We start from the raw sequence: 26,569 nt of genomic DNA, 5'->3' as shown, positions 1-26,569 counted from the left end.
CGCAGTTTGTCTAGACTTGATCTTACGAGATACAATGTGAGAAAGGGAAAGGTGCATCATTATGCACTATTCAGCTATGCCAATCTTCCATGTTGTGAGGAGGCATTTATGACCAAGATTTTTGTTCACAATTTTGACAGATGATTTCCACAAGGGGGCGTCTGATTGCACTTTTCCAACCATGTCCATCATAACAGACATAATTGTTATCTGTTTAAGGCCATCTCAATAAACAACAATTTCTACATGAACTCACAATCTCCTTCTCCCTCTCCCTCACCCACGCTAGTGTTGGTTCTCCAGTAGAGGTACCCATGCCCTGTAACATTACTTCAGTCTAAATGGGGAGGGGGGGGGCATGAGTAGGTGTTCAGACCTTAAAAGAAACTGGTAGAATTGTTAAGACTATAAATATAAAATATAGAAAACTTTTTCCATCCGTTTTTCATGGGTTCATTTGCCCAGTGTTGTTTTAAACCCCGACAGACTCCGAGAAGCTCATGATCAAAACTGAACTTTGACAGTTCAGAGCGTTTCCTGCCCTTCAGAGGCTCGGGCTCACGAGTCACTGCAACTGTACAGGCAGTTCAGCCTACCAATCATGCAACACCACGCTGCCACTGGAAACATGACACATGGGAAACTGCCGTACGTCTAGTAGAGCAGTCAAGAGGCTGGGAAATGCTGTGAAGCTGGGCGGGGCCACGATGAGGAGACGCTGGGAGGCTGAGGTTACCTACATACATCACTCTCCTTTCCTTACATTTTACTTGAATGCTGCTCCGACATCACCACACAGAGCCAGTTTTCTAAGCTCGATTACCTCTAATCTCATTACCCTTTACACTCAGAGCGGATGTATTTACTCAAACATCCTTCACATCCGAGCGCAGGTTCTGAGCCTGACAAAAACAAAGAGCTCAAAATGTGATACTTCAACTGGACAATTCTGTATTTAACTTAAATTTTATTAAAATAACCATTACTGATGAACAGTATATAGTCGCAGTCTGCAATAAAACCTTCAAAGAGCCAGATGACAAATCACTAAAGAATCAAAATCATTTTTAAAATGCTGAGACTAACATTTGTAATCAACTTTTAGCTGAACACTGATGTTTTTAAGGATGTGAACATTAACTGTTCATACACGTTCCAAACAACGCTTGATAAATGTGTAAGGAACTGATTGGATGGTTATAAAACTTCACACACAAAAAAGCCCAGCAACTGAGAAAGACTGCAAATTGTTTTTGCAGGAGTGATCCTCACAAAGGCACCCACCCCTGCCCTCTGCCACCCAAAACTGACTGGCAGCTCCTGGATGTGCTGTCTGCCTTCAGGGCCACACAGTCATGTCAAAAGACATTCTTCAACTGCAACACAACTACAAGTGCCTCTTCCATATTCACTATCCTGAAAAGGCCTTTAGCAAAGCAGTATGTGATCGCAAGCTATAGAAAATATTGTCTACTGTACTGTGAACTGAGCCATGAAGTTTATGTTGTTCAGTAGCTAAATTACAACATTCCTACAAGCCACCCGTGGCAGTATCAGTGACCTCTTCTACAGCGTTTCTGTTTGCATCACAAATGGGCATCTACTCATTTGGGGAGTTTTAAAAACATACCTAGATGTAATCTAACAGCTTGTTTTTTTGTATGACATAGACATCACCTCTGCCTATAGCAATGATGACATCGGTCCCAGAAACACAAGCACATGGATGCACATGCTGAAACCCCCCATCTGGACTTCAGCCCTTTCAGGCCAGAGCTCAGTCTCTCCTGCTAAGGGACTCCGGTCAGAGCGCAGAGGCAGCTTTAGCAGAACCTCCAACAACTTCTGGCTAAACCAAAACTTCTGGAAACTTCTGGCTAAACTGAAGCAGCTCCACTCGATTCTGGGGCTCCGTTGCAACCCTGCCAGATTACTGGCTGCAGATCGGATTTTGGCACGGACTGTCCCGTCAGAAGACAGGTAGCTTCATGGAAGTCAAAGTGCAGGAGTTGATGTCGTCGGTGTGCGCGGCGCGGTGCAGGGAAGGCTCCGAGGCACTGCGGTTGATCTTGGGGAGCGAATGCTGCAGCAGCTCAATGGAAGACAAGATCTACAGAAACACAGGCAGGAAGTAAGCCATTAAAATCAGTTCAATCTGCATTAGGTCAGTTCCAGTATAAACTGGAAAGAACAAACTATATGGAATTAAAATGCTGCTTAGATTCGAATGGAGTTGAATGGTCAGTCATGAAACAAAGTAACAACAATAAGATGGAATCAAGTGAAGAAGTATACAGGGAGAAAACTGAACATCTTGAGTAGAGAGTATAACCACACCACAGTATGACGTGTTCCAGACAGAATTTGAACAGTGGGACAACAGCTCCTCATACCTGTGGGAATAGAGGCCTTTCCTCTTTGGACTTTTTGATGCAGTCGGCTACCAGTCGCTTCATGGCTTTGGGGCAACTCTTATAGAGTTTACTGAGATCTGGGGACAGGTAACCCCTGCCAACCATAAAGATAATCTACAGACACGAGCAACAAGGAGAGTTAGAATAGAAGGAATGACACTTTGAACCAAGCCCTGCCTTCCTTCTGCTTTAAACATGTGAAGTAGAAACAGTGCTTGACTACAATCAAGTCAAACCCTACGAGTGTTTAAGAGTAGCACAGCAAATCAGGAGTTATGGTTTCAGAAAGCCATCGGATGCATATCCTCATGACTCCTGAGGTCTGTTTGAACAGAAATACAATCTACACTGGGACGTCAGGGCATTTTTAGACACCAGGCCTTCAGGTCCCACACAGTTTACTAAGAAAGCTCTGTGCCAGGGGGATGGAGCAGGACCACACGCCAACGCAGCAACCCAGCACACGAGGCGGGAGCTGGGCAGCGGGTCGGGCTCGTGATGGGGTGCTCTGGAGCTCAGCTTGGATTACACGATAAATTTAGTTTAGTTTTGAGGCTCCATAGTAACTGGGCCAGTAGAAGTCCAGAAGTGGCATGCTTCTCTCCCTCTGTCCCACTTTCTCTCACACACACCCACCAACCCACAAATTTTCAATTTCACATTTTGCTGATCACCCTAAATGTAAACTGTTCCTCAACTATGAGACAGAAACAAAAGTAGCTTTTAAGCAGTTATGTACACAATCTGTTTCACTAGGGACAATAAAGACAGGGACACAATACAATATCAATACCATTTAAAACATGTTAAAACACTTTTCTCTTTCAATTAAAAACCACCAAACAAATTTAAATGACATTCTGTATTAAACACAATACAAATGACTGTAAATGTATCTTAGCAGATAGAAACATACAAACCATCTTCGTTTAGGGGTTTGGTGGGGTGAGGCACTGTAGCAGTTGTTAATTTTTGTAATTACATCCAGGCCATGATGTACACCATTAAAATATATCTACCTGATCTCTGTTAGCTATGTGTGAATACGGCAACTCCCCCGTCATGAGCTCATACAACACTACGCCATAGGAGTAGACATCCGACTGGAAGCTGTACGGATTGTTGTCCTGCATCCGGATCACCTCAGGTGCCTGGGTGGAAACAGAGCAGCTCTTTCCAGCTGGAGTAGAAGGTGTGTTCCCACAATTGCCAAACTAACAGGTTGCTCCTCCAAACAAAGGGATGGCATATTTCTTTCACTGAATTATACTCTTTACTATTTATGTATTTGTGTAGTCCAATGTCAGGCATTCACTAAAAGAATGCATTTATTACTGAATTACTGAAAAATATAGGTTTATGATACAAGAGTTAAGCAGAAGTTTCAGAGGCCATATTTATTCAAATCCTGTTTTTAGGGATGACCACTGACCATCCATAATATAGATCCTGACGGCTGTTCCACCTGATGAGAACCACTCCACCGGGACTTCACCGTGGCCAAGCCAAAGTCTCCAATCTTCACCGTCAGGCCCTCGTGCAGGAAGATGTCTGTGTTTGAGTTAGAGGTGCACAGGGCAAGGTTCTCTAAATGGTGCCCATGTGTGGTCACGATCACTACCCTAGTTTTACTGCCAACAGATGCTGCTTTACAAAAATGACACCATGACATATGTGTATGCATGCAGGCTCCAAAGTACAAACTCAATGCAACAAAAGTGATTACAGTGATCCCTAACACACATGAGAACCTGTGATCATTGGAACTAAATGGACAAACCTGTGTTTTCCAATTAGCCCAATTGTATAACATGGTTACTAAATGACCTCTGAACGGGTGAACTTTCTCCATTTTGGATCTGTGAGCTGTGCATGTGCATGTCTGCAACAGGACTCCACATGGAAAATAACTGCCACAGGTGTTTAAAAAAATCTGACTGAAAAGGATACAGGAAGATCGGTCACCAATTAAAACACTGAGGAGGTACAGAACAAGCCACAGTATCACTAACCGAAACGACTGGCCTCGTAAAATTATGCGACAGGCAGAGCGCTACTCGCACAGTCCAGCTCTGAAAAACAGGGCCAGGTTCTTGGCTCAGGGGCCATCGGTGAGAATCTGACAGCCGAGACAGGACGAAGGACACTGCATAACGTTAACCTCTATGGATAACACCCAAGAAAGGCCTTGCCTGCTCTTTGGCATAAAACTGCAAGATTAAACTTTGCATGAAACATGAACATGGTAAGAAGCCTGATGAATACTGGGAGCACATTCTTTGGTCAGATGAGACCAAGATAAATGTGTTCAGCTCAGATGGAGTCCAGCATGTTTGGCATAAACATGGCCAGGATTACCAGTGAGTGCACAGTCCAGGCTGGGAGGCATGGAGGGGGGAGGGAGATATGGGGCTGCGTGACTGCAAAAAGCATTGGGGAGATGACAGTTATAGATGACACCACGAATGCCAGTGGATGCACCAAAATACTGGCTGACAGATGACCCCCAGTCACCAGAAGCTTGGCAGAAGAGGAATATTCCAGAATGAGGGTAAGCCAACGCTCACTGCCAAAATCATACAAGAGGTTCTTAAGAAGAAAAAAGTGAAAACCATCACCTGTCCAAGTATTTGGCCTGACCTGAATCTGACAGAACTCCTCTAGGGTATTTTAAAATGAAAGGGTAGAGGCAACACAGCCCCTCAACCAAAGAGCAGATGAACATTTCTCCAGAACATCTCTTCAGAAATGTGTGCAATCCTGGTGTTAAAAAATAAAAGATCTGAATCTCAGTTTTGTAGTAGAGTTCCTTCTTTGGGGCCTGTATATTTAATATACTAAAACTAAACTGTCAGTTTTAATTTTACATAAAGAACAAATACCCTACTGTTCATCTTATAAGTAATGCAATTACTGTAAAGTGATCCAATTTTGATTCATGTGACAATCATTTAAGTCTCACACACACACACACACACACACACACACACCATTTGGTGTGACTTGGTATGACATCTTAATGGTTTTTAATCATTGCTTCGTGTGCTCTCTTGAGAAGGATACTGTTTGACTTCATGTCCCGGTGGATGATGTTCTTTGCATGCAAGTAACTGGAAGAAAAGGAAGAGTGTAAGATCATGTTAAATAACCACGTAAAAGCGCTCTACATCAGAGAGGACATTTCCCTTCTACATCAGGCTGAACTCACTCCATGCCCTGAGCGGTCTGCCTGGCGATGTCGATCAGCTGGAACATCTGGAAGTTGGTCTCCAGCACATGGAGGTGTTTGTACAGGCTACTGCCCTCACACCACTGCGTCACAATGGCCAAGTTATCCCTCGTCATGTAGCCCATGAAAAGCAGGATGTTGACATGCCTTGTTTTGCTGTGGACAGACAGAGAGAGTGCTAAAAGACGTTGATGGGAAGAAGTAAGGTATCAAGTGCAAGTGTGTACCCATCCTGCTTGCTAAAGCTCAACCTGCAATAATCACTGCAGAGCAACTTAAAAACTGTAGGCTTCAGTGTAGGTACAAAACACACTGCAGTGTTGCTTTAAAGGAATATTCTATTTTCATTTTAAGCCTTAAAGAAATGTATTTCTGTTCTGCATTTAAAGTAATTTACCGCTGTAGAGTTACAGATGATGTTAAAATTGCCACACACACACGGCAATGATTTCTACAGGGCACAATTATAAGATATAATTACAAAATGCTTTCAGAAACTCTAATGTACAGCCAATATAATGCCATAATATCCACCAACAGCTGGAGGACCAATTCTTTTGTAAAGCAGGGACCTGATAAAGAAGACAACGCTATGCTAAGCCATATTGCTTTAAGCGTTTAATCTCACCGCAGGACTGCCACTTCGTTGCGGAAGGCCTGGAGCTGCTCCGGCGTCGGGTCCGTGACTTTGAGAATCTTCACTGCCACGTCACCTGCAGGTCAACCGAGAGACAAAGCACGGAAGTGTTGCGAGGCAGCACAGAGGCGACAGAGCATGTGCAGACCCAGAGCAGCAGGCCCATTACCATGCCATTTCCCTTTGTAGACAGTCCCGAAGGAGCCCGAGCCAATCCTGGACTGCAGCATGACCTCACTAGCTTCGATCTCCCAGTAGTAGCTCGAGTCTCTCTTATCCCGTGGCCTCTGGGACACAATACGGCAACGTCAGCCAATTTTTAACAAGGGGAAAAACAACAGAGCTTGCTGCCTGTATACGGCTGTCCGAGCATCAAGCCTAAAGGAAACTGGACTGGATTCAATAGGGTTGCTCGCTGTAGCAGTATGTAGTGAAGTTGCAGTATGAAAGCCTTTATGGGGAAAAAGATCATGTGTAATAAAGTGCACAGCAGAGTTACTGTTCATATTCACTACGTGGCAAGAGTAAGTTCAGAGCAACAGGAACTGTATTAACTAAGGCTTATCAGTAGTGTTACATCTGTTTCTTCTCTTGCGTTTCTCACAGGATGCACTTGAGAAAGGGGAAGTGTTACTCTGGTTCCACGCGGAAAAAAAGGGCCAAGGCAAAGAGCTTACAATTTTGTTTTTCTCCTGAGAATTGAAGGACGACACCCTCTCTTTCTGAGCTGGTGCAGGTGTTTTAGACTGGGTCCAGCCAGTCGGACTCTGGCTCGGGGAACTACCTGCTACAGAAGGAAGAGGGGACACAAAACAGAATGAGCATCTCACTACTGGAATGTATAAATGCAACACCTCAATCCAATCGTACCCAGTATTGCAATTTTCTTCTTACCTGAGCCATGCCCATGACGTATTACATCCTAAAAAATAAGTACATAAAAATGTAATAAATGTAAATAATCTTAAATGCAATGTAGCTAAACAGCACATTAGTCCTTTCATTCACACTGAGGAAAAGTCCCAGTGTGCCTTTCTAAGCAGCTTACAGAGCAGCTGCTGACCTCTGGCTAGATCAAGACACTGTTGCGCATTTAAACCAGAGGTGTCGGGGAGGCAAACAATACCTACTCTTCTCTTCAGACAATACTGGTGGCTCCAAGAGCTGGGAGAGGCATTCAGGAAATCTAGCTACTCCGCAGAGCAGCCCAACGAGAAGAGAGGGAAGAAACAAAAACAAAGAGGGAAATGGAGAGAGGGTGAGGGTGAAAAGGGAAGTGCACAGGGCACTGGCTGGTGTCCACATCAAAACACGAGCATGCTCTGAAGAGAAACGCGTGACAGCACGCACCACTGCAGTAAGCAGACCCTGTAAGCAGTCATCACACCTGCTTTGATTAATCAGCCATTTATTAAGCCCTGAGTGTATTTTAGTGTGGCAGGAGTCCAGACCTGTAAAGTTCGACAACCCTTAACTGGACTTCAATACCAGCTAGTGACAAACAGAAGGGATTGTGGAAGAGGCAGGCATAAGCAACCTGAAAGAAGAAAGTTTGCAGAAAGTACAGTGGTGAAGGAGTGACAGAACAGTGAGAGGAGTGAAAAGGGCAAACAAGAGCACAGGAGCAACAGGGATCCTTCTGGTGCTCTTACCCTGGCTAATCAGAGCAGAGGAGAGGAGCCAGGCTTTACCTCAATCAGGCTGCCATCAACAGGCAGGGCAGTGCTGACCATGTGCACATTGGGTGTTGAGGTGGAGCGCTGCCTCTGAGAGAGAGCCCCCCCTGCTGGCGAGTATGGGGTTGTACAGCTGAAGACGTAAGGGGTCGAATGTCTGTGCAGGGAGCTGGAAGACAGGAAAAAAATAAATAAATAAATAAATATTAGTCGGAGGGCCGTCGTGCCAAAAGCACACCAAGCACAGCATAACTCTCTGGGCCCCTGACAAAATGTGCTGAATGTTTATGTGAGTAACAATGACCTTCAACCAGGATGACCTTCAAAAGAGTCTGGGAAAGGTTTATTTAGACTTCAGACCACACCATTCTAACTATATTCACTCTTTCTCTTTGCTTGACTGAATCTGTGCATTCAGGTCAGTGTTTTTCTATCCGAAAGAATGGCTTGTCGTAGTTGACCGGAGATAATGTTAACAGGAAAACCACCACCACTAAAAACAGCACTCTAGGACCAGTTCCAGCTAAATGTGAGATTAAAACATGCATGTCAAAATATCCTGGTGCACCTGTGGAGGATGGCAGGCAAAAGCTGCCCACAGAACCCAACTCAAAACCGGACGGTGGACAGTGGCATATGATGTTGGGGCAATTAGGGAGTGGGTGTATCTGGCAGTGCTGGGGGCTCATCCTTTGTAAGGACTTTGCTTGTGTCTACAGAGGTGCGTGCAGACCAAGTTCAGCTTGCTGTGTGGGACGCGGCTGTTTGGACATTCAGGTGGCAATGAGCTCAGCTTGAAAATGACCAGGCCTGAGATTCAGAATGATAGCATAATGCTTGTCAGTGAACTTTAGCTCAGTTCTTTCCACCAAGTTAAGTCTACAGGTTGAAACTTAGGAGGCCAGAAATAAACTCTGTCCCAATCAACACACAGACATAGGGAAAGATCATTAAAATGAGTTGAACTTTAAAAACAGCTGCCATGAAGACATACTCCACTAACCGTACGGTGTGTCTGAGTTCCAAGAACACTGGATCAAGCAAACCCACAGCAGAGCTTAAACCAGCCTAACAGACCACAAGCAGATCCCTTAAAACTCTGGTAGGAGAACAAAAGCTTTTACCTGCTGGGGATTCGGGTGAGGGATTCCCTCATTCTCCTTGAAGTAAGAGGAGGTAGAGCTGGAGCTCCACTCTCACCTGGAGTTGGGAATAACCTGCCAGGAAAATTCAATCGTTCATTTAAAAACAACACTCATAAATCAATTCACTTAAAAAAGCCAAGATGATATCTGGTCATAAATCATTAGGTAAGTACATGTCCACCCACTGTGCCTAATGTTTGGCAGGAAGCAAAATTTACACTGATAGCTGCTGCACTGCTTCAAAAGCAGCTGGGCTTTCACTAAAAAAAAAAACACCTACATTGATCCTCTCGCTCCTTCTCATTAGTCACCAATAAACCAACAAATCCTGACAGCTTATCTTCATCACTTACAAGGTGGTTTGTTATCTCATTTGTAAAACCAAAACTTTAAATGTCTCATTTCTATACTTTCTCCTAAGCCTTTAATTACTTTTTTTCTGCACTTATACGAGGTGTAAGTTCAGGACAGAGTGCTGAATATAGTTTTTCTTGGTAAGAATGCCTGGATAGACAAAACATTGTGAGCCTCACAGGAGTTGCCTGATATTACTCCAGTCCACACACATCGTAGGAACTTTCGTGCTGCAATGCTCATGGAATTTATAGCCACATGTCTGGCAACGAAAGCCACTCAAAAGGAACTTCTGGCACATGTCACAGAACGCCAACTTCAGAAAGGTTTTCCGGGCCTAAAAATGAACAGGAAGGGTTCATGAGGACCAGGACTAAGGTCAGTACCAGAACTGTATACTTAGTGTTACTTAAAGTGCTAGTGTTCCATGGAACTTACAAAATTGTGGGTGGTCAAGGGTACATGGTCTAGGACCTCCACGAGCAGTTCCTCTCCGATCAGAGACGTCGAGTCCGTGCCCCAGTCCATTCGAGACTTTTTGCTGCAAGGTTAAAGAGGAAATTAAGCAGTGCAGAAAAACATGAACAAAAAAGAAGCTTCTGCATTAACCAGTTTGTTATTATAAAGAAGTATTTCTCAAGACACAGCTAGTCTAAACATCAAAGATGAACTCAATCAAAAATGCTCTAGTAATGAAGACTGCAATAATCTCTAAAGAGGTATATCCTTGGATTAAAATATTCATTATGGCAAAGAAATAGAACAGATAAATATGAACCACACTTCATATTGCAATAAGTAAAATTTTAACATCAACAATCCACACTGTGTAGTTTGGTTTCCATCATGCCTGCAAACAGCACTTGGTCCCACCCAGCTGCATCTTATCCACTGACCACAGTTCAGTGGTTTAGACAACAACCCCACAATTCCGCTCACTGTTTACAATTGTGAAAGTGCACGTTTGAATGCAACAAAAACATAGTAATGTCTGCACGCATATGACATGAATGTCTAACTTTTTTTTGTTTGTTTTTTTTTGGAAGACCCTTTAGTTAAACAAAGGCAGAAACAAATAAAATTCCAAACATTAAAAGAAGCACAGAGTCTGGCCATGGCAGGGCAGCTCCTACCTCCTGTGGGCTGCGTGGAGCTTGTAGACAGCACAGCACTCGGGCTGCAGACCCCGTACCTTCAGGGCTTTGATAAGGCAGCTGTGCAGGGACATTCCCGGACGCACGTTCACCTGAGCAAGTGACAGCAAACAGCATTTACACTCAGTGTGTTAGAAACACTGAATCTAAGTGTGAATGTGATGTGAACAGAGCAAAATATAAAGCTCTTGCTAAATTAGTCCTACGCTGACACTGTCCTGCGCATTATAGCCTTAGTCAAGTATGGAAAAATGTAATCCAATTATTTACAAATAATAAAAAAAAAACACAATACAAATATACCGCAAAACGTTCTACTATATTTGTATTTAGTCAAATCTTTTGAGAGAGCCTTTTGATACAGCGACAAAAACAACAGTGTTGCAAGACAAGAAATATTAATATAGATTTATTGAAACTAGAATACTAATTGACTTGACAATTGATGCTTAAATGATATGTATATGTATGACTACTGCGCTAGTGCGGAAGCACTGAAAAGGAGCAAATTATTGTGCATAAGATGCACATTGGTGTTCTGGTGTTCACTGCACCTCACAGACTTCACCGGGATAAGGATGGCTACTGAGTCTGAATCCTCTCAAGGCTTTTTTTCATGCCATCATTACCGGTCACTTGTCACTTTGGCTTGCTTAAATAAATAAATAAATAAAAATAAAAACTATACAAAAACTGAAGTGAACTAAATGCAGCCCCCACTTACAACAGTGCGCTGCTGGTTGGGGAGATACACTCGGATGGTGCTACTGGTTTTGGCGTCAGAGATTTTGCTGTCATCAGAAGCGTGGCGCTGGTACGGAAAGCCCTGCACCACCGTGGGGGAGACACAAGCGCTCTCAAACACGGAGTCCTTCATCCCCAATCCATTGCTTATGGTCTTCCAGGCTCCTTGGAGGTGCTCCATTGGGATAAGCTTATGAGTCTATGGATCAAGCACATTTACATTGGCACTTAGCCGCTGCTTTTATCCAATAAAAACCCTTACAATTATGTCTCAATACAACTTGAACAATTGAGGGTTAAGGGCCTTGCTCAGGGACCCAACAGTGGCAACTTGGCAGTGGTGGGGCATGAACGGGCAACCTTTGGTCATGTAGTGAGAAAGGGAACTAACGGCACCGTTCTCAACTCAGCAAGCCTTTTACAGAGGTGACCAGAGCACATGAATAAGCAATCTCCTATCTATTACAGCAACACAATGCCCAAGGTAACCTTTCAAAGAAGCGCATTCTGTGTTATGTTTTCTTTATGACAGTAATACCTATAAATGCTCCCTATAGCCTAAAATACTGAAGTTATATTACAATACTATGCGATCGAGATATATTTTACAATATATTAAGATAAAATGGCAAGCCCTTGATTTGATATGGTTGGGTTGCATTATTTATACCAAAATTATATTTGATGGATCATGTGAATGCCATGATTAATCACAACACCCAATGACCATTTGACTGACTGGTCACAATGTTCACAGCGAACACAAACTTCTGATTTGTTTTAGTACATATTGAATCCCTTTGCAATATCAGTACTGCAAAGGCCAATATTTTGATAATGATTAACAAACAATATAGGCTGTTCAGTCCTAGTAATGTACCCTGGGCCCCCAGTGTTTAAACCTTCTGTTATTAAAACCTCACACTCAGTCGGATATGACAGGATTTTTACAGACTATCTGTGCACAGTTGTAAGAAAGCTATGGTGATATTAACCTGATATTACCTTGATAACTTAAAATGGTGTGCTGATTATTGAGTTTTAAATAATTTTGAAATAATTAGCCAAATAATCTAGAATGCCCAAATATGGATATTCTAATTCCAGGGAACTAGACACTCATCAAATTGTTGGCACGGATCCTTCTTAAGACCCCAAATGGTCTCATGGCGTTTCCTGGCAAACAACATACAAACACTGATGGGGTCATCTACTAACCTCATCAATTAGCTTATCACAAAAAAAGAGCAAGAAGCAGTCAAAATAAAGGGCTATAAATATAACTGAACATTTTCATTTCTCTTCAGATGCATCGTGTCCCAGCCATATTCTAACATATCTAGGCTACCCTGCCAAAACCTTAGCTGAGCCCATACCTTAATTAACTGCACGAAAGGTGCTATATTAGGACTGGAACTAAACAGCAGGTGTGTTCATCACCACCAGGGCTGTGTCCTTGGTCTACTCAAATTTGCAAAAGTGTCAACTGTAATGTATTAATCACATTAGAAAAGTTGGATGGAGTACCCAGCAGTTTTCCAAACCTGCCGTGCATTGGTATCCAGCTTAAACAATTCACATGAGCCAAATAAACAAGAGCTGCAGAACGCTGCCTACCCGCATGAATACGTGAATATAGTGAAAGAAATCTCGAAGAAGTCCGTTTTAGCAACATTCACATATACAGTGATAACGCTTAGCACTGGAAATTAGACATTTTTTCTTTAAATTATATCCCTGCCACCTTCTCGGAATATTGGTTATTTACATCGCTATCTTGATTGAACGTTTTCTGTCATTATCTTACAACACGATATAGCATAAACTGCGCAGGAGACTCATTTTAATGAACTCTTTCTGGATAACAGAACAATGGCGGATTGCAGTCAGGCCGTATTTGTCTATTTGTAATATCAGAAACAGATAAACCGTTATTCACTTTGTCAGGGCTCTTATGTCAGCACTGCTCCTGCCACACGGAGGAAGCGTAGCAGGGCTCATCCTTCTACAGGTAACCGAGCAGAGTAGAAGCGAATTGGCACGTTAAAGTGACAAACGCAGCGTAAACTTCACATCAAACCTGTACACATCCTCCTTCCTTTTTTGGACATAAAACGTGAAGTGATAGCTACCTACATGGCACATATAACCGGCTTTGACTTTTTTTTTACCATATGGTCCTAAAAACTCGTTTTCATAGATCGCTGGCTAACGAACCGTGTCACTAAAATAGCCGAAGCCTAACCCGGGTTAGCTAACCTGAGCTGGTGACCTGAGGGTCGTGCTTCACAACCTCAAACCGAGAGCAAATCTAATTAATGTTAGTGCTTAGTAAAGAAACCACAATCCTCCCTCACTTAAGAGAGACGAGGTTAGCTAGCTAGGCTAGCGTTAAGTTTACACTCCAGCACTGAGTCACACACTCCAAACACTGTTTACACTTTTGGAGCCGCGCAAAGGAGGAAGCAAGCTAGCTAACAAAGTTACACATTTTTGAAAAGCTGTTAACCAAGTGAACTAGTTAGTTTTCGCGCTAGTTAACCTAACCTAGCTGCTAACCCTAGCTAACCTAACGCTAGCTAAGCTAGCTATTCACGGGCCCTCTCCAACGTCCTTCATAAACCTGGCTAACTAAAGCTAGCGGTACTTAGCTTAGCAAGCAAGCAAGCTGTTAGCTAACACAAAGTTCTAAATCATCAGGTAAACGTACCTTAAATGACTATTTTTGAACGAGTGCCAACATGCGTTACCGTTTATAATTCATCAAGTCAAATAAAGCAGCGACAGGTATATACGAGTCACAAACAGACTTACCAGGAAAACTTTGGAAACTTCAGCTCCGCCATAACTTCAAGAAAAAGCGGAGATCTGATGACATCACATTTGCATATTCAAATAAGAGATGGGACGGGCGGTGGGTCCGCGAGGAGCGTCTGATCTAGAGCTGTTAGGCAATAGATTTGTTGTTAACAACAGTCGACACAACCGACTACCTTGTTCTATGAAACATTTTAAATCTGTCTCAGTAATGTGGAACAACAACCACCTACAAATCTTATTACCAGCCTGGTCTAGAGAAGGGGCGATAAAGGGCTCAATCATTCGTCTGACTGACGTCGACGACTGAAATTGGATCCCTTGATCATTAGCCATGTGTGAATATTAAACGAAAAAAAAAACAGTGTACAAATAAGCTTATTAATGATATTTTAATTAATACTAATTTTAAACCTTTTCCTCAGCTCAAGTTGTGAAAAACGAAAAGGTTAAAAACATTTTACCAGCAAGTTGCCAAACGGCCTCTGGAGGCACGGATATCGGATCTGTTCAAGACGTCAAGTAACAGTAAGTGCCTAGGAATAAGTAGCTAATAATATTTTAAGACAACACACTGACATTTAATTGAAAAGCTAAAACACTAAAAAGGTGAAATACTGAGACACATGGTCTGTTTCCTTCATATAGGTGTTTTCTGATCAATTATGGCTTCGCCGTATGTTCACACATATAATTATCTACAATACACAATTTTGTTGCAATTTTCACATTTGAAAACTGTATAAAATACGAGAATCTTGTGCCACAGATGCACTTTTAGAGGCAAACGTTTACAAAAGTGGTTCTTCTTCCACCGGAGTTAAACTTTGTGAACAGTGACTGTAAAGTCACATGGAGACCGTTGGCGTGAGAGCAGCCGAGTTACCAGAACTGAGATTTGGGACTCGAGTCTTCACAGGACTGAACAGAAAATGACCCGGTGCAACAAGTGTTGTATCGCTTCTATGAAAACTAACCAAGAGCATCGCTGGGACGCTCACACTAAATAAAATAATCGTCTTTTAAAATTCCGTACACATAAGCAAGCTGGTCATTATAGGCGGGACAGTATCGTTTGCAAGCAACCTGATTTGACGAATCATGGGGGCGATGCCCATGCTCACGCGTTTCTTATTGGCTCAGGTTTGTTTTTGTGAGAGCTTTTATTGGCTACCGGAAACGTCAATCCGAACAGACATGCGCAGTTCGTATGTGCTGCATCGGCGAGGGGCGGAGTAAACACCAGTGAGTCACGTAGCTAACTGGCTAATAGTGAATCTAATAGGTGAGTCCAACAAATGTTAAGTTCTTTTCGCCAAATTGTTATTATATCGATTTAAATTAATTGTTTGATTAAGAGACTCTTTAAGGCTGGACAACAGGGATGTCCAAAATCAAGTAAACATCCCTGAAAGTAAGTTTACTTGGGCGACATAGCTGGCTAGTTTCCTCTCCGAGGGCTCGTGGCCTAGCTGTAGCGTGGCTGCGCGGGAAAGTCTTCTCAGAGCTGTGCGTGAATTGTTTAATTTTTGTAAAACACTTGCACTTTTACCCCCAAATTAATTACTCCATCTTTAGTGGATAAAGAAAATGTCTACCATCCAGATTACACCGTCGATGCTGTTGGTGTCTTTGGCAGTGTGCGCTGCATACAGTAATGCGGCCCAGTCCGGGGAAGCTCGCTGAAGTGACCGTTAGTCGAGCAGCCAGCTAGGATAATGTGCTAATTATCCTGGACAGCGCTAATGTCGTTAACGTTAAATTTTTTTCCCCAAGGGTTTGTTGAAGTTTCTTTGCCTAAATTTCAATGTGTAGTGACTGTTGCGTGTTGCACTTTCCATTCCACGTGTAGGACTGCAAGGTCGGCTCCACTTTCTCCAAGCCGTAGGGTTAGCTAATAGGTTAGATACCGTAGGGCTGCCTAGCTAACATAGCTATCTTGTTAGATACCAGGTAACTGGAACCCCAGCTAGCTGGTGATTGACTCCGAACGGTGCTCCAGCTCTCCGCTTTACTAAGTTACGTTGGTTAACTAGCGTCTTTGACTCTAAACGGTACTCCAGCTAGCTGTTTTACTAGGTCGGTTACTAGCGTCTGGCGGAGTGGTGCGCTGGCTGGCTCGGAGCTCCGTGTCCTGCCTACTTGGCTACACCAGTGGGGAATCACATGGCATGTGTCTTAGCTAGCTACATGCTACGGGAGTCTTTAAATAGCCACATCTTAGCTCGCTAGCTGGCCTCGCACGCTTTCATGGATGGATATGGCTAACTGGCCATGTTTGTTGTATTGGTGGATTTATCGTATTTAGCATATTTTATAGTGGTGAGGGGAGGTAAATCTAGCCTGCCCGTCGTGAGGTTAACTAGGAAACTCATTACTTTAATACAAGGGATGACAATGGCGTTATGAAGTTATTTAGCTAGATAGGGTAACTTTTTTAAATTTGCTGTTTGGCGCGTCATCTGAGTTTTTCAAACAGTCAAGATATTTTTTTTTTTTTTAAACCCTGTTTAGATAATGGATATGAGTAGCAGTGAGTGCTTCGGATGTGGCCGCTCTGGACACTGGGTGAAGAACTGTCCTAACGCTGGCCGTGGCCGCGGGAGAGGAAGGGGCCGTGGAAAGGGTAAGGACGTGACCCCTCCCCCCACTTATACCCGTTAGAAGACAGATCATTTATGCAAGTGGTACGTTTCTGAATTTTACATATTACCATTTTGTTATTAATTTCTCCCTAGATCTTTTCTGTTACCGATGTGGAGAACAAGGGCATATTGCCAGGGACTGTGAACAGACCGAGGATGGTGAGACACTGACTGGTTTTGAGTCATTTGCATTTGGGATGTATTGCCCTGAGCTGCCCATGTGCTCCGAAATCCAACCCGAGCGGGATTTTTCTTCCTTCCCGTTGCAGCATGCTACAACTGTCACAGGAGTGGCCACATCTCCAGGGACTGCAAAGAGCCCAAGAAGGAGCGTGAGCAGTGCTGCTACAACTGCGGCAAAGCTGGGCACGTTGCTCGTGACTGTGACCATGCCAATGAGCAGAAGTGCTACTCCTGCGGAGGATTTGGACACATCCAGAAACTGTGTGATAAAGTGAAGTGCTATCGGTAGGTGTTTTGCTGCTGAATGAGGAATAAAGCTGTGCCGTATTTCACTTGTTGCCTGTTACAGTATATGCCATTTGAGAGTATATTTAACCAGAGCAAGTTCATATATTCCAGTTAAATGTTTTTTGATGTCACAGCTTTCACTTGATCCAGCAAATCAAATTAAGCAAAATAAAGCATATTGATCACAAAGCAGACAAGTTGTGCATACCTAATGTAGCTCTTGATGCACATTTATTTATTTATTTACTGATTGTCCATACTGGTGGAAGAGACGGGGGGGGGGGAATTCCTAGCTGTGTCACGCTAAACTGGTTGTGTGTTTTGGTTTATGTTGTGCAGGTGTGGTGAGATCGGCCATGTGGCGGTGCAGTGCAGCAAGGCCAGTGAGGTGAACTGCTACAACTGTGGCAAAACCGGTCACCTGGCAAGAGAATGCACGATTGAAGCCTCTGCATAACCGGTTTCCTTTATCATCCCCTCCTTTTCAGATTGATGGTTGGTTGTATTATTTTCTCGGAATCCTCTTTATTGGCCAGTGCTTGGCAAACAGAGGCTTGTCCCGGGCCAGTGTGCTTCTTGAAATGTTTAAACAAAAAAAGAGGAAAAAAGGGGGTGAAAAGTCTTTCTGCATTTAATACAAAATGTCTATTTAGTTTGGTAGAGGTGTATGTATAATGCTTTATTAAAAGACCCCTTTCCATGCCGCTGGTGAGATCCTCACTGACTGGGACACAGTGTGGTATGTAGGAACCCTGGGCTCAGAGTGAGCCCTGGCAGTATGAGGCTAGAGAGAAGTTGAGGGAAGCCTCAGTTTCTGGATTTTTGTTTCAATCAAGTCAGGGGAATATAAACTGGCTTAGAGTATGACCGGGACAACCATTCGCACCACAGGAATCCAACTTAATCCAGGCACCACAAGCAAGGTGGGCTTTAACTTGTGCAGAAAAGTTATATTGATGACAGAATTCTGAAATATTGAGAAATTAAGTTTTTGTTTCCTTTTTTTTACTTTTTTTAAAAAGTCATCTGTTTGCAAGTGTAGCAAACATCGCTTATTAATGCCTGAAGTTAGATTCCAAAAGTAATTTTAGTCATTTCTATCTTAAATTATCAAACAATAAGCTTGTGGATTTATCAGTAATTTGCAAAAGGAGAATGTTTTCACAGAAATCAAATATTATTTTTGTACAATATCACTTGGACTACTGTAAGAATATCATTTGCTTGTACTCAGTTTTTAAGTCAGAAGGAAGATGCAACTGAAGTCCTATAACATAGAAAATGTAATTTTAAACTATCAATAAAGCTGGAGGAGGATCTGGAACCTGATTACACTTTTTTTTTTCCCTCTCTTCAACTGTTGGGACTTTTAAAGAACAACAGTGTATCAACATCTGAGTTGAGAAATACTGGGATAATAGTAAATGGTGTTTCTACTATATGTAGTGCTTCACTTGAAATACCTACAAACCTTGCAAGATGTATGGATAAAACAATTTGCAGAAATCAAATCATTTAATGTTTTGTTTGTGGCTGCCCATCTGTTGTACTAGTTTGTCTTGGGTCTGTTACAAATGCAATTCAGCAGATAAAGGCCTGTATTCTTTTAAAGCAGAACCGAGGTTAATAAGTTCTCTCCTTGGTTTACACACTGCATGCACCTCTTCTGCATATACAGAAGAAAAGGTTTTTGAAGATGATTAGATGTCTCAATACAAAGCTGTGACACTGTTATACTGGTAGAGTTGCAAGACAAAACCTTTGCTAAGTGAGAATGTGCTTCTCAATGTGGACAAAGTACATCTGGGGTAATGCTCTGAAAGCAGACCAATCAAACCTGAGACTTTTGAAGGCTGCTCCACCTCCACACATGCAAGTCTCCTGTAGTAGCCCCAGTAACAACCATGGGGTCAGGGACGTGAGATTATTCTAGTTAAGGTTAGGAAAAAAATGGAGTGGCATATTATTTGCAACTGACATTTCCTAAAGAAAACATTTAACAACATCCTTAAGTTTATATACATTTTATCATGTATTACAGTATGTCTTAATTGTATACCAACTAGTAGTCTTTTAATCTGGGGGTTTTTTTCTCTCTCATTCCAGTTTTTACAGGCACATTGTACAGAAATGACCTATCCTGTCTTTAGACATATTAAAAAACAAAAGCTATAAAACAATTTCAGTCATTGTAGGGTTATAAAATGATGGGATCAAGGTTTGGTCAGATCGGGACATGACCATCAATACAAGAACAGAGACAATCAACAAAGGAAAGGATATAAAAAACACAAAATAATGAACAAATTAGTAAATATCAGGATTATACTGAAAATAACTGCAAAAAGCTCTTGATTTAATCAGGGATTAATCATATCAAATATCAAAAGCAGTGAACATACCATTTTGGTTATATATGTATGGATTAGTAAGAAATGTACCACACTGATTTTTCAGTCATAATATTTTTACAGCCTTCACCTGCATATTGTAAATGACATGTTGCCATTGAGGAACAGTAAGAGAACAGTACAGGGCAACCTCAGGTAGTTGATGTTTCTTTGAAGTTTATGTTGTGTTCCTTATGCAATTCATCAATAATTTGAGGAAGGATCTCCATTTCGAGCAGAGGGCTCTGTAGCTCAACGTTGTGTTGGCTTGCACCAAAGCTCTTCTTCCTATATCTGTGTTTTGGCTTGAGAGAACGCAGAGATTCTACCTCGAAGCCTGTGTGTCTCTCACTAATGCCCAGAATGAACGTCAAGTCTTTAACCAGTAGCAAACACCACAACAGCAAACCAATGAGAACACTGAGCATGACCCCTACTGTTAAATTATAAAGGCTTCCAGAACATTGATGCTGCAGACAGGCAGAGAACTCAGCCTCACTGAGCCTAGCGATGGGTCTGTGAGGTAGTGAGGCAGGACTGGCACACGTAGGGCCCTCACCAGCCACAGCTTGGTTCTTCAGGACCCAAGCTCGCAGATACTGGATGTCACAGCCACAGTGAAAGGGATTTCCTGACAGATTTACCACCTGAAGGCTCTGCAGCATGTCAAAATGCCCAGGAGTAACTGAGCTCAGCTGGTTGTGCTGTAGGTATAGTTCTGTGGTGTCGGGAAAGTTTGGGGATTTTCTTGAGGCCCTGGGAGATGCAGTTAACCCTCAGTTCTTTAGAGGGCAATATAGAGCACTTGCAGGTGTCTGAGTTGATTTGCCCAACTGATAAACCCAGAAGAAGCAGCACTGAATTCAGTGGGGAAAAAAAACCATTGTAGATTCAGTGAAAAACACAGAACTTTTCTCCTAATATATATTTAAAAACTAATTGGATATCAATACAGGAAATTTATCGATTTGTTTTTATGAAATTGTAAACTTCACAGCCTTTTAAGTAGTTGCTATATTGGGTATCCAACACATACCTTTCATTGACCAACCTGCACTCAAAGAGGCTTTTGCAGCTTTTCTCATCCTGTTATAAGTGAAAATCTCATTTAGCACTTCTCTTTACATTATAGTAGATAAGTGTCCATTCCTGACCTTATTCAACCAACAAGTCTTTTGAGTAAGTACATTTCACAGCTCACTCTGGGTCATGTGACTGCAGGAAAGCATCTCTGTGGCCAGAGATAAGACTCTACCATGCCAAAGTTTTAATGGCCACACGATTATACTTGTGCGTTGATGCAGGAGAAAAAATACTGACTGTTAAAAAGTAACTTAATGGCATATCTGCTAAATAAATATATAGTGTTCCCTGCTGTCAGTCATATATTTTTAATATGCTTAATTAATCTTTAAGTAATTCGACCTCAAAACACAGGTTTTCATGCATAATAACCAGAAAGCTAGTCTCAGCTCTACTTGTAGTGGGCTCTAAAAGATGTGTAGGGAAAAAGCTTAATACTTGAAAAAAAAAAACGGTCTCCCTACGAGAAGAGTGCTTGGACCAAATTAATTGAGTCGGCCATGATATGGTCGCTTGGTAACCACGGGTGATTTCAATTGCCTAGTTGTTTTTACAGTTTTGTTAAAGTACGCTCTGCACTATCAAATCATTTCACTGTTTTTAGTAAACCAAATCTGTCTATAATGTGCCATGCATTTTCCAATATCTATGCTCTTTAATGAATATTTCACTCTTTTGCCAAAACTTGCCATCCTGCTTTCAAAGTTAATTAAGACAGAAAAGAGCTCCAACATAAGAGAAATTGTGTTTCACTCTTTAGTGTGTTTATTTTAGTTTTATTTCTCAACATTGTCACAGCTGAAGTTTTACACTGATCAGATCTTAAGCACTTAAAGACTGCATATCAAAATGAAAGCATTCTCTTTCCCAAATCTTCCCCTTCTCAGACACGATCGTAAGGACAGCAGTGGTCTGGTGGGCCAAAATGAGAGACAGTGAACTTTCTCAACAGTCTGTTTTAAATGTACAGCATCATAGCTCTGTATGGAGCAAAGCAGACATGAGCCAAACTGTACATCTCCATCCGCCTCAGCTGAGATGGGAACACACCCTCCAGATATAAACAAGGACGCTACATTATGAGGAATTATACTATGCACACTATGTACAAGCAGATATCCCCCACTTGGTCCTCTGATAGACTGATATTGTTACACATGGTTACTTCAGCTACTTAGACAATTCAAATGATTAGACTTCTTATTTACACAATATGAAGTCCTCAGATAGACTGCTGTGCAATAGTTGGACTCCTTTGTTACTTCTTTCTACCCTGCTCTCTTTTCTCACTTTTTTTTTTTTTTTTTTTTTTTTAACAATGGACATGGAAAAAGGGACTGCATGCCTCACTTCAGTAAAACACAATGCAGCACTAAACAGCAACAACAGGTCCATATCAAGGGTACAGATAAAGGATTAAAGAAAAAACTAAAGTGTTCCAGGCTGAGGGTCCTTCAGCTCACAGTGAACGCGATGCTTTGGGCCCGCGCAGTGCTTAGTTGGGATATGATTTTCTGGGTTTGGGATCCATGACAAAAAAAAAGTCAAAAATAAGTAGAACAGATTTGTCTTTTTTCCCCCTCAATATCATTTCCTTAAAGACATGTTTAAACATTAGAAAGAATAGAAAGATATATGAATTATGTAATATATGGATATACTTCATATGTTGTCTAAAACAATATAATGGATACTGCACAAGAGCCAGAAGCATCAGACATGAGGAGCAGCATGTGGATTCTTGGATCGGGGAACTAGACGTGAACCTCTGAACAAACATCATCCAAAGTGCTGCCTGAAGAACACTGCTCCATATTAAAAGCCAGGCAGTGCTGAAGTGTCTTTTAGCTGTCCCACCTGATTACCCACAATGCATCATGATAGTGCATTAAGCAATGGGCTCTGTGTGCTTCTGCAGAAACCACCATACATCCATGTCACCTTCCTAAATGCACTCTTCATTGTACTTTATCTGGAAGGAAAAGATATTTGCATAATTGGAACATTCACCTGAATATCTTGAAGGAGTAACAGCTGCTGCCCTATTATCAATGATTGCACTTCATTGCCAGGGTAACACTGATTTCTACTGGGGGAAAGATATCTAAGAATGAAATCACAGGACAAAAGACAGGACACACAAACACTTGACATTCCACTAAATTTCAAGCTAGTGGTTCACTGCATTACGGTGCCACTTATATAAGCCACTAAAATAATGTATTTGTAATTGTGGAAAAAAATAGCTTTCGCTCAGCATGAAAGAAAAGGATTCTTCACAAACTCATTACAAATATATTGCACATATGAAGGAAATGAAAAATACTTCAGTCACTGGCCCTCTTACATATTGAGCAAAACTCCACAGAAAATGTGCAGAACAAACATCAACTACTTAACCCACCTTTAGTACACTTTACCACACAAGAATCAGAGTTTAAAAGTAAGCTTAGTTGGTATTAGTAAAATACTAGTACATTCCCAAACTTTTTTTTTTTTTTGGGGGGGGGTTGTATAAGATTTAAAGAAAAAGCTGATCCCAGTACTGAGGGACCTGGGGGGAACACAACCAACTTCACAAAGACTCTCCGCCGTGCTGCTCACAGTTTGCTCTCCTGTATAGGACATTAGCTACCTGTCAGCCGCTGCACCTTCACTCACTCCACCACCTTCACTTCTGCAAATGTGAGGCTCAGTAACTCGTCAACCACACTGCTCAGTTCAAGCAGGTCTCCTACGTCTGTCCAGTCCCGTCCAACGGGTTCACGGGAGGCTGGAGCTGAAGCCCAACCAGGCCTGGTTCTGCATTCCCCAGCTGCTTCTAATATTTCAAAGGCATTGAAAATGTCCAAAATAGCTTTTTTTAATCCTTTGTTTGATACATCTGTATTGTACACCTGACCTTTACTGTACCTGTGACCATAATATTTGACTTATATTTAATCATAATATAAAAAAACCTTTATATTTTATATATATATATATATATATATATATATATATATATATATATATATATATATATATATATATATATATACATACATACACACACACACACACACACACACACACACACACACACTATCATAGAACATCTTACAATGGATGCAATTACACTACTAAATACTAATACATAAATTACAATATACACAGAGGAGAGCATTTGACTGAGTAGATATGCGATGATTATTGGCACATTTATATATGATTGCCAGGACAACAGATAAAGCCGTTATCCACAATAAATACAGTATTAGGATAACTTCTCTTGTGACTGACACCTGGGCAGTTCTGCCAGATCTATGCATCCATGTATAGAAGAGTTCATGTTTAAGCTCCTGAAAAACGATGAATCATTCTACAATGACCAACACGCACTTTGACATAAAAATAATCTCTTGGAGATGCGAGTAGGGAGAGTTTTAAAACGGCAACAATGAAAAGAACAGAAAAGCATGTCTTATGAGACTTTTTTCAGGGAGCTATTGTGAAGGAAACATGGCGTCTTCGTGCACCAGTCTGTGTCTCAGTGCTGCTGGCCCTCTGGAGAGTGACCAGGTGCTTCCGGGCTCACAGCACACGAGCAGAATCTGGCCAACTGCTGCTTTGCCTTTGCAGGGGAACATAGAGGCAGCTGAACCACTACTCATAGTTCACAACTCTATGGTCCTTCAACATCTCCCCCAAAACTCCATCCTAAGTGAAATCCTGACCGAGGACGCAGCGTCTTTGAGCTGGACGTCTCCCCGGCGAGGTGGTGGGGGTGTGGAGTCCTGCCTGCTTCTCCCACTTCTCAAGCCACTGGAGCTGTTGGCAAGGCAGCCGCCTACAGTGACTGTACGTATGGGATGCGTGTGAGGTTCATATGGCTCAGAATGGTGCTGGGGCTTCGGGGTAGGCCGGGTAGCTCACACCACCGTACTAATGCCGCAGTGTTTGGGTTTGGTGCCGATCGGAGCCGAGCCAAGTGCCTGCTGCTCGCGATGGTGGCCGTGATGGTAGAGGTGCGGTGGGAGCCGGGAGTGGCGCCCACCATGCGAGCGTGAGTGGGAGTGTGGCAGAGGGGCGTGGCCTGAGTGCTGCCGGAAGAGTCGGGGCCCGGCTGGGGTGTGTGCGGGTGGGTGATAGTGGTGATGGTGGTGATAGGGTGGAGGGTTCTGGGGGAGGGGACAGTGCTGTGCATGGTAGGTATGGCCTTGAGCCTCCACCTGGGCCTGGGCTGTGTGGTGCAGGTTGGTGGGGTGGGGCTTGTGGGAGATAAGAGTGGGGTGACCAGGGTGATTTGAAGGTGGAGGATGAGGAGGAGGAGGAGGAGGAGGAGGAGGGTAGCCCTGTGGCAGAAGCTTCCCTCGCCTGCTGCCGAAGAGCGATCCCAGCAGGGAGGGGGCGGGGCTAGGGCTGGGGTGCTGGGCGCAGGGCGAGTGCTCCCGGGCAGAGCTCACTCTCCGGCGCAGGTGGGGGGTGCTAATGATGGAGCCCTGTGAGCAGAGAGAGGCCAAGCAGAACCCATGAGTCCAAACACACCACTCTACACACGCACACACGCCCGCGCACGCACACGCGCGCACACACACGCACATTGCCAATGCTAAACTCTCATCAGATCTAATCCTGATCCGAGAAGGTTCCAAGGAAAATCTAACTTGTTTTTTCTAATAATACCTAATATTTTTACTGACAATCTGATCTGAGTTGGATTGACTTTGTAAAAAAAAGCATAATCAATCATTTAATAACAAAAAAATGTCTTGTTCTTACTGAAATTCAAAACTGGTATATAAAAAAAGTCATATTAAATATTGCAAATTACAGTATACAGAAATATTTTTACATACAGAAAAGTATGACATCATATATAGATTTACCCTTTTAGGTAATGTTTACAGAGCAATCTATATACTTTTAAAATATATAAATCACATTAATCTGCATCTATGTAGTGTTTTGGTGTTTTATGTTTTCTTAGAATATAAACACAAATGAGAAAACCTGAGCCACCTGACTGATGTAGACAGATGTGACACGGTGACATGTAGAAGAACATTTAAAGGAGCATTCCACCCAAATACCACCACCATCATCATCATCATCATCATCATCTAATGTGCTTATCCACCAAGAGCAGTTAGGGAAATAGAGCCTGCATTCACTACGCCTTCTAAAGTTCACACTAACTCACGATAATGGTCGCAGAATACTGAGCTACACCACAGATCTCTCCGAGAGGGGTCTTTCTAAGAGGGTTCTGTATGGCAAGTTTCTGTTTGGGTCATTTTTCATCAAGGATCTAGAACTTTTTAGGGAATTTAGGAGTTACTTAACCAGCCAGTACAGGAAAAAAACTGTTCATGAGCATATCCGTGCTTTGCTTTGCCACTATCCTGCACAAATGTAAAGATCGTGTAAATTAGGAGCGCATGACTATAAAGAGGGATGGGATGATGTATCATTTTAGCATGCAACAAAACCACAAGGGGAAACATGAAGCAAGATGGAGTTGTTTTGTGTAACTTAAATTTTGGGTAAGAACAATAACAACGAAACCCAAATCTCTCTGGGTTCCTCTGGTGGAAAAGAGGATAAAATTTCTGCCTTCTTGAAAAAGTTCCAGATTTCTGAAAAGGGTTCTGGCAGTAAAAAAATGGATTTTTGAGACATGGTTTACTGAGACATTGCTCTCACTCAGAGGGGTCAGTTCTCACAACAGCAATGTAGTTCAGTGATTGGCTCTTGAGTTCTCCTGCACAGTATGTTAAAGATCTAATTTCTGAGGCTAAACTGGGTCAGTTACAGCAGCAAAAAACACC

The 26,569-nt window shown here is 42.4% G+C and overlaps 4 protein-coding genes across 18 annotated transcripts in view; 1 reads left to right on the top strand and 3 right to left on the bottom strand.

Moving 5' to 3' along the window:
* Positions 1-947: 947 nt before the first annotated feature.
* On the bottom strand, positions 948-14,352 carry raf1a (Raf-1 proto-oncogene, serine/threonine kinase a). 5 transcript variants are annotated; one of them, XM_027001714.2, is made up of 18 exons: positions 14,168-14,352; positions 11,334-11,552; positions 10,589-10,701; positions 9,894-9,996; positions 9,635-9,792; positions 9,081-9,173; positions 7,972-8,125; positions 7,411-7,470; positions 7,175-7,202; positions 6,958-7,067; positions 6,450-6,567; positions 6,272-6,356; positions 5,623-5,799; positions 5,478-5,524; positions 3,847-3,965; positions 3,434-3,565; positions 2,394-2,528; positions 948-2,110 (listed from the first exon to the last, which is right to left on the bottom strand). In XM_027001714.2, exons 2-18 carry the CDS (start codon positions 11,532-11,534, stop codon positions 1,970-1,972), a joined length of 1,974 nt encoding a protein of 657 aa, XP_026857515.1. In that variant the 5' UTR covers positions 11,535-11,552; positions 14,168-14,352; the 3' UTR covers positions 948-1,969. The 5 variants fall into 5 exon arrangements, with proteins under 5 accessions (XP_026857515.1, XP_026857517.1, XP_026857516.1 ...); XM_027001716.2 differs by having other exon boundaries at positions 6,958-7,064; XM_027001715.2 differs by lacking the exon at positions 14,168-14,352 and adding an exon at positions 14,064-14,157.
* A 257-nt stretch (positions 14,353-14,609) lies between these two features.
* On the top strand, positions 14,610-18,610 carry cnbpa (CCHC-type zinc finger, nucleic acid binding protein a). Of its 3 annotated transcripts, none has more exons than XM_027001721.2 (5): positions 14,610-14,698; positions 16,685-16,796; positions 16,909-16,974; positions 17,085-17,283; positions 17,626-18,610. In XM_027001721.2, exons 2-5 carry the CDS (start codon positions 16,688-16,690, stop codon positions 17,741-17,743), a joined length of 492 nt encoding a protein of 163 aa, XP_026857522.1. In that variant the 5' UTR covers positions 14,610-14,698; positions 16,685-16,687; the 3' UTR covers positions 17,744-18,610. The 3 variants fall into 3 exon arrangements, with proteins under 3 accessions (XP_026857522.1, XP_026857521.1, XP_026857523.1); XM_027001720.2 differs by lacking the exon at positions 14,610-14,698 and adding an exon at positions 15,367-15,455; XM_027001722.2 differs by lacking the exon at positions 14,610-14,698 and adding an exon at positions 15,486-15,584.
* Positions 18,345-21,414, bottom strand: gp9 (glycoprotein IX (platelet)). The gene is given in 3 exon segments (XM_027001719.2): positions 18,345-20,408; positions 20,410-20,533; positions 20,713-21,414. Coding segments are annotated over 3 exon segments (753 nt in total). The 5' UTR covers positions 20,762-21,414; the 3' UTR covers positions 18,345-19,828.
* Positions 21,415-21,501: 87 nt separating this feature from the next.
* The window catches only part of LOC113572285 (IQ motif and SEC7 domain-containing protein 1-like), a 77,652-nt gene continuing 72,584 nt past the window's right edge, over positions 21,502-26,569 (bottom strand). For 5 of the 9 annotated variants that reach the window (XM_027001705.2, XM_035522295.1, XM_027001708.2 and 2 more), the window contains one exon: positions 23,810-25,240. In XM_027001705.2, the coding sequence (XP_026857506.2) occupies positions 24,671-25,240 (570 nt within the window). In that variant the 3' untranslated portion in view covers positions 23,810-24,670. Of the gene's footprint in view, positions 23,581-23,809; positions 25,241-26,569 lie in introns of those variants that run through there. The other 4 variants (XM_027001710.2, XM_027001712.2, XM_027001709.2 and 1 more) reach the window with 4 other exon arrangements.

Source organism: Electrophorus electricus, chromosome 24, assembly GCF_013358815.1.
Source record: "Electrophorus electricus isolate fEleEle1 chromosome 24, fEleEle1.pri, whole genome shotgun sequence".
Taxonomy (NCBI): Eukaryota; Metazoa; Chordata; class Actinopteri; order Gymnotiformes; family Gymnotidae; genus Electrophorus; species Electrophorus electricus.
This window is presented reverse-complemented; position numbering and strand designations above follow the sequence as displayed.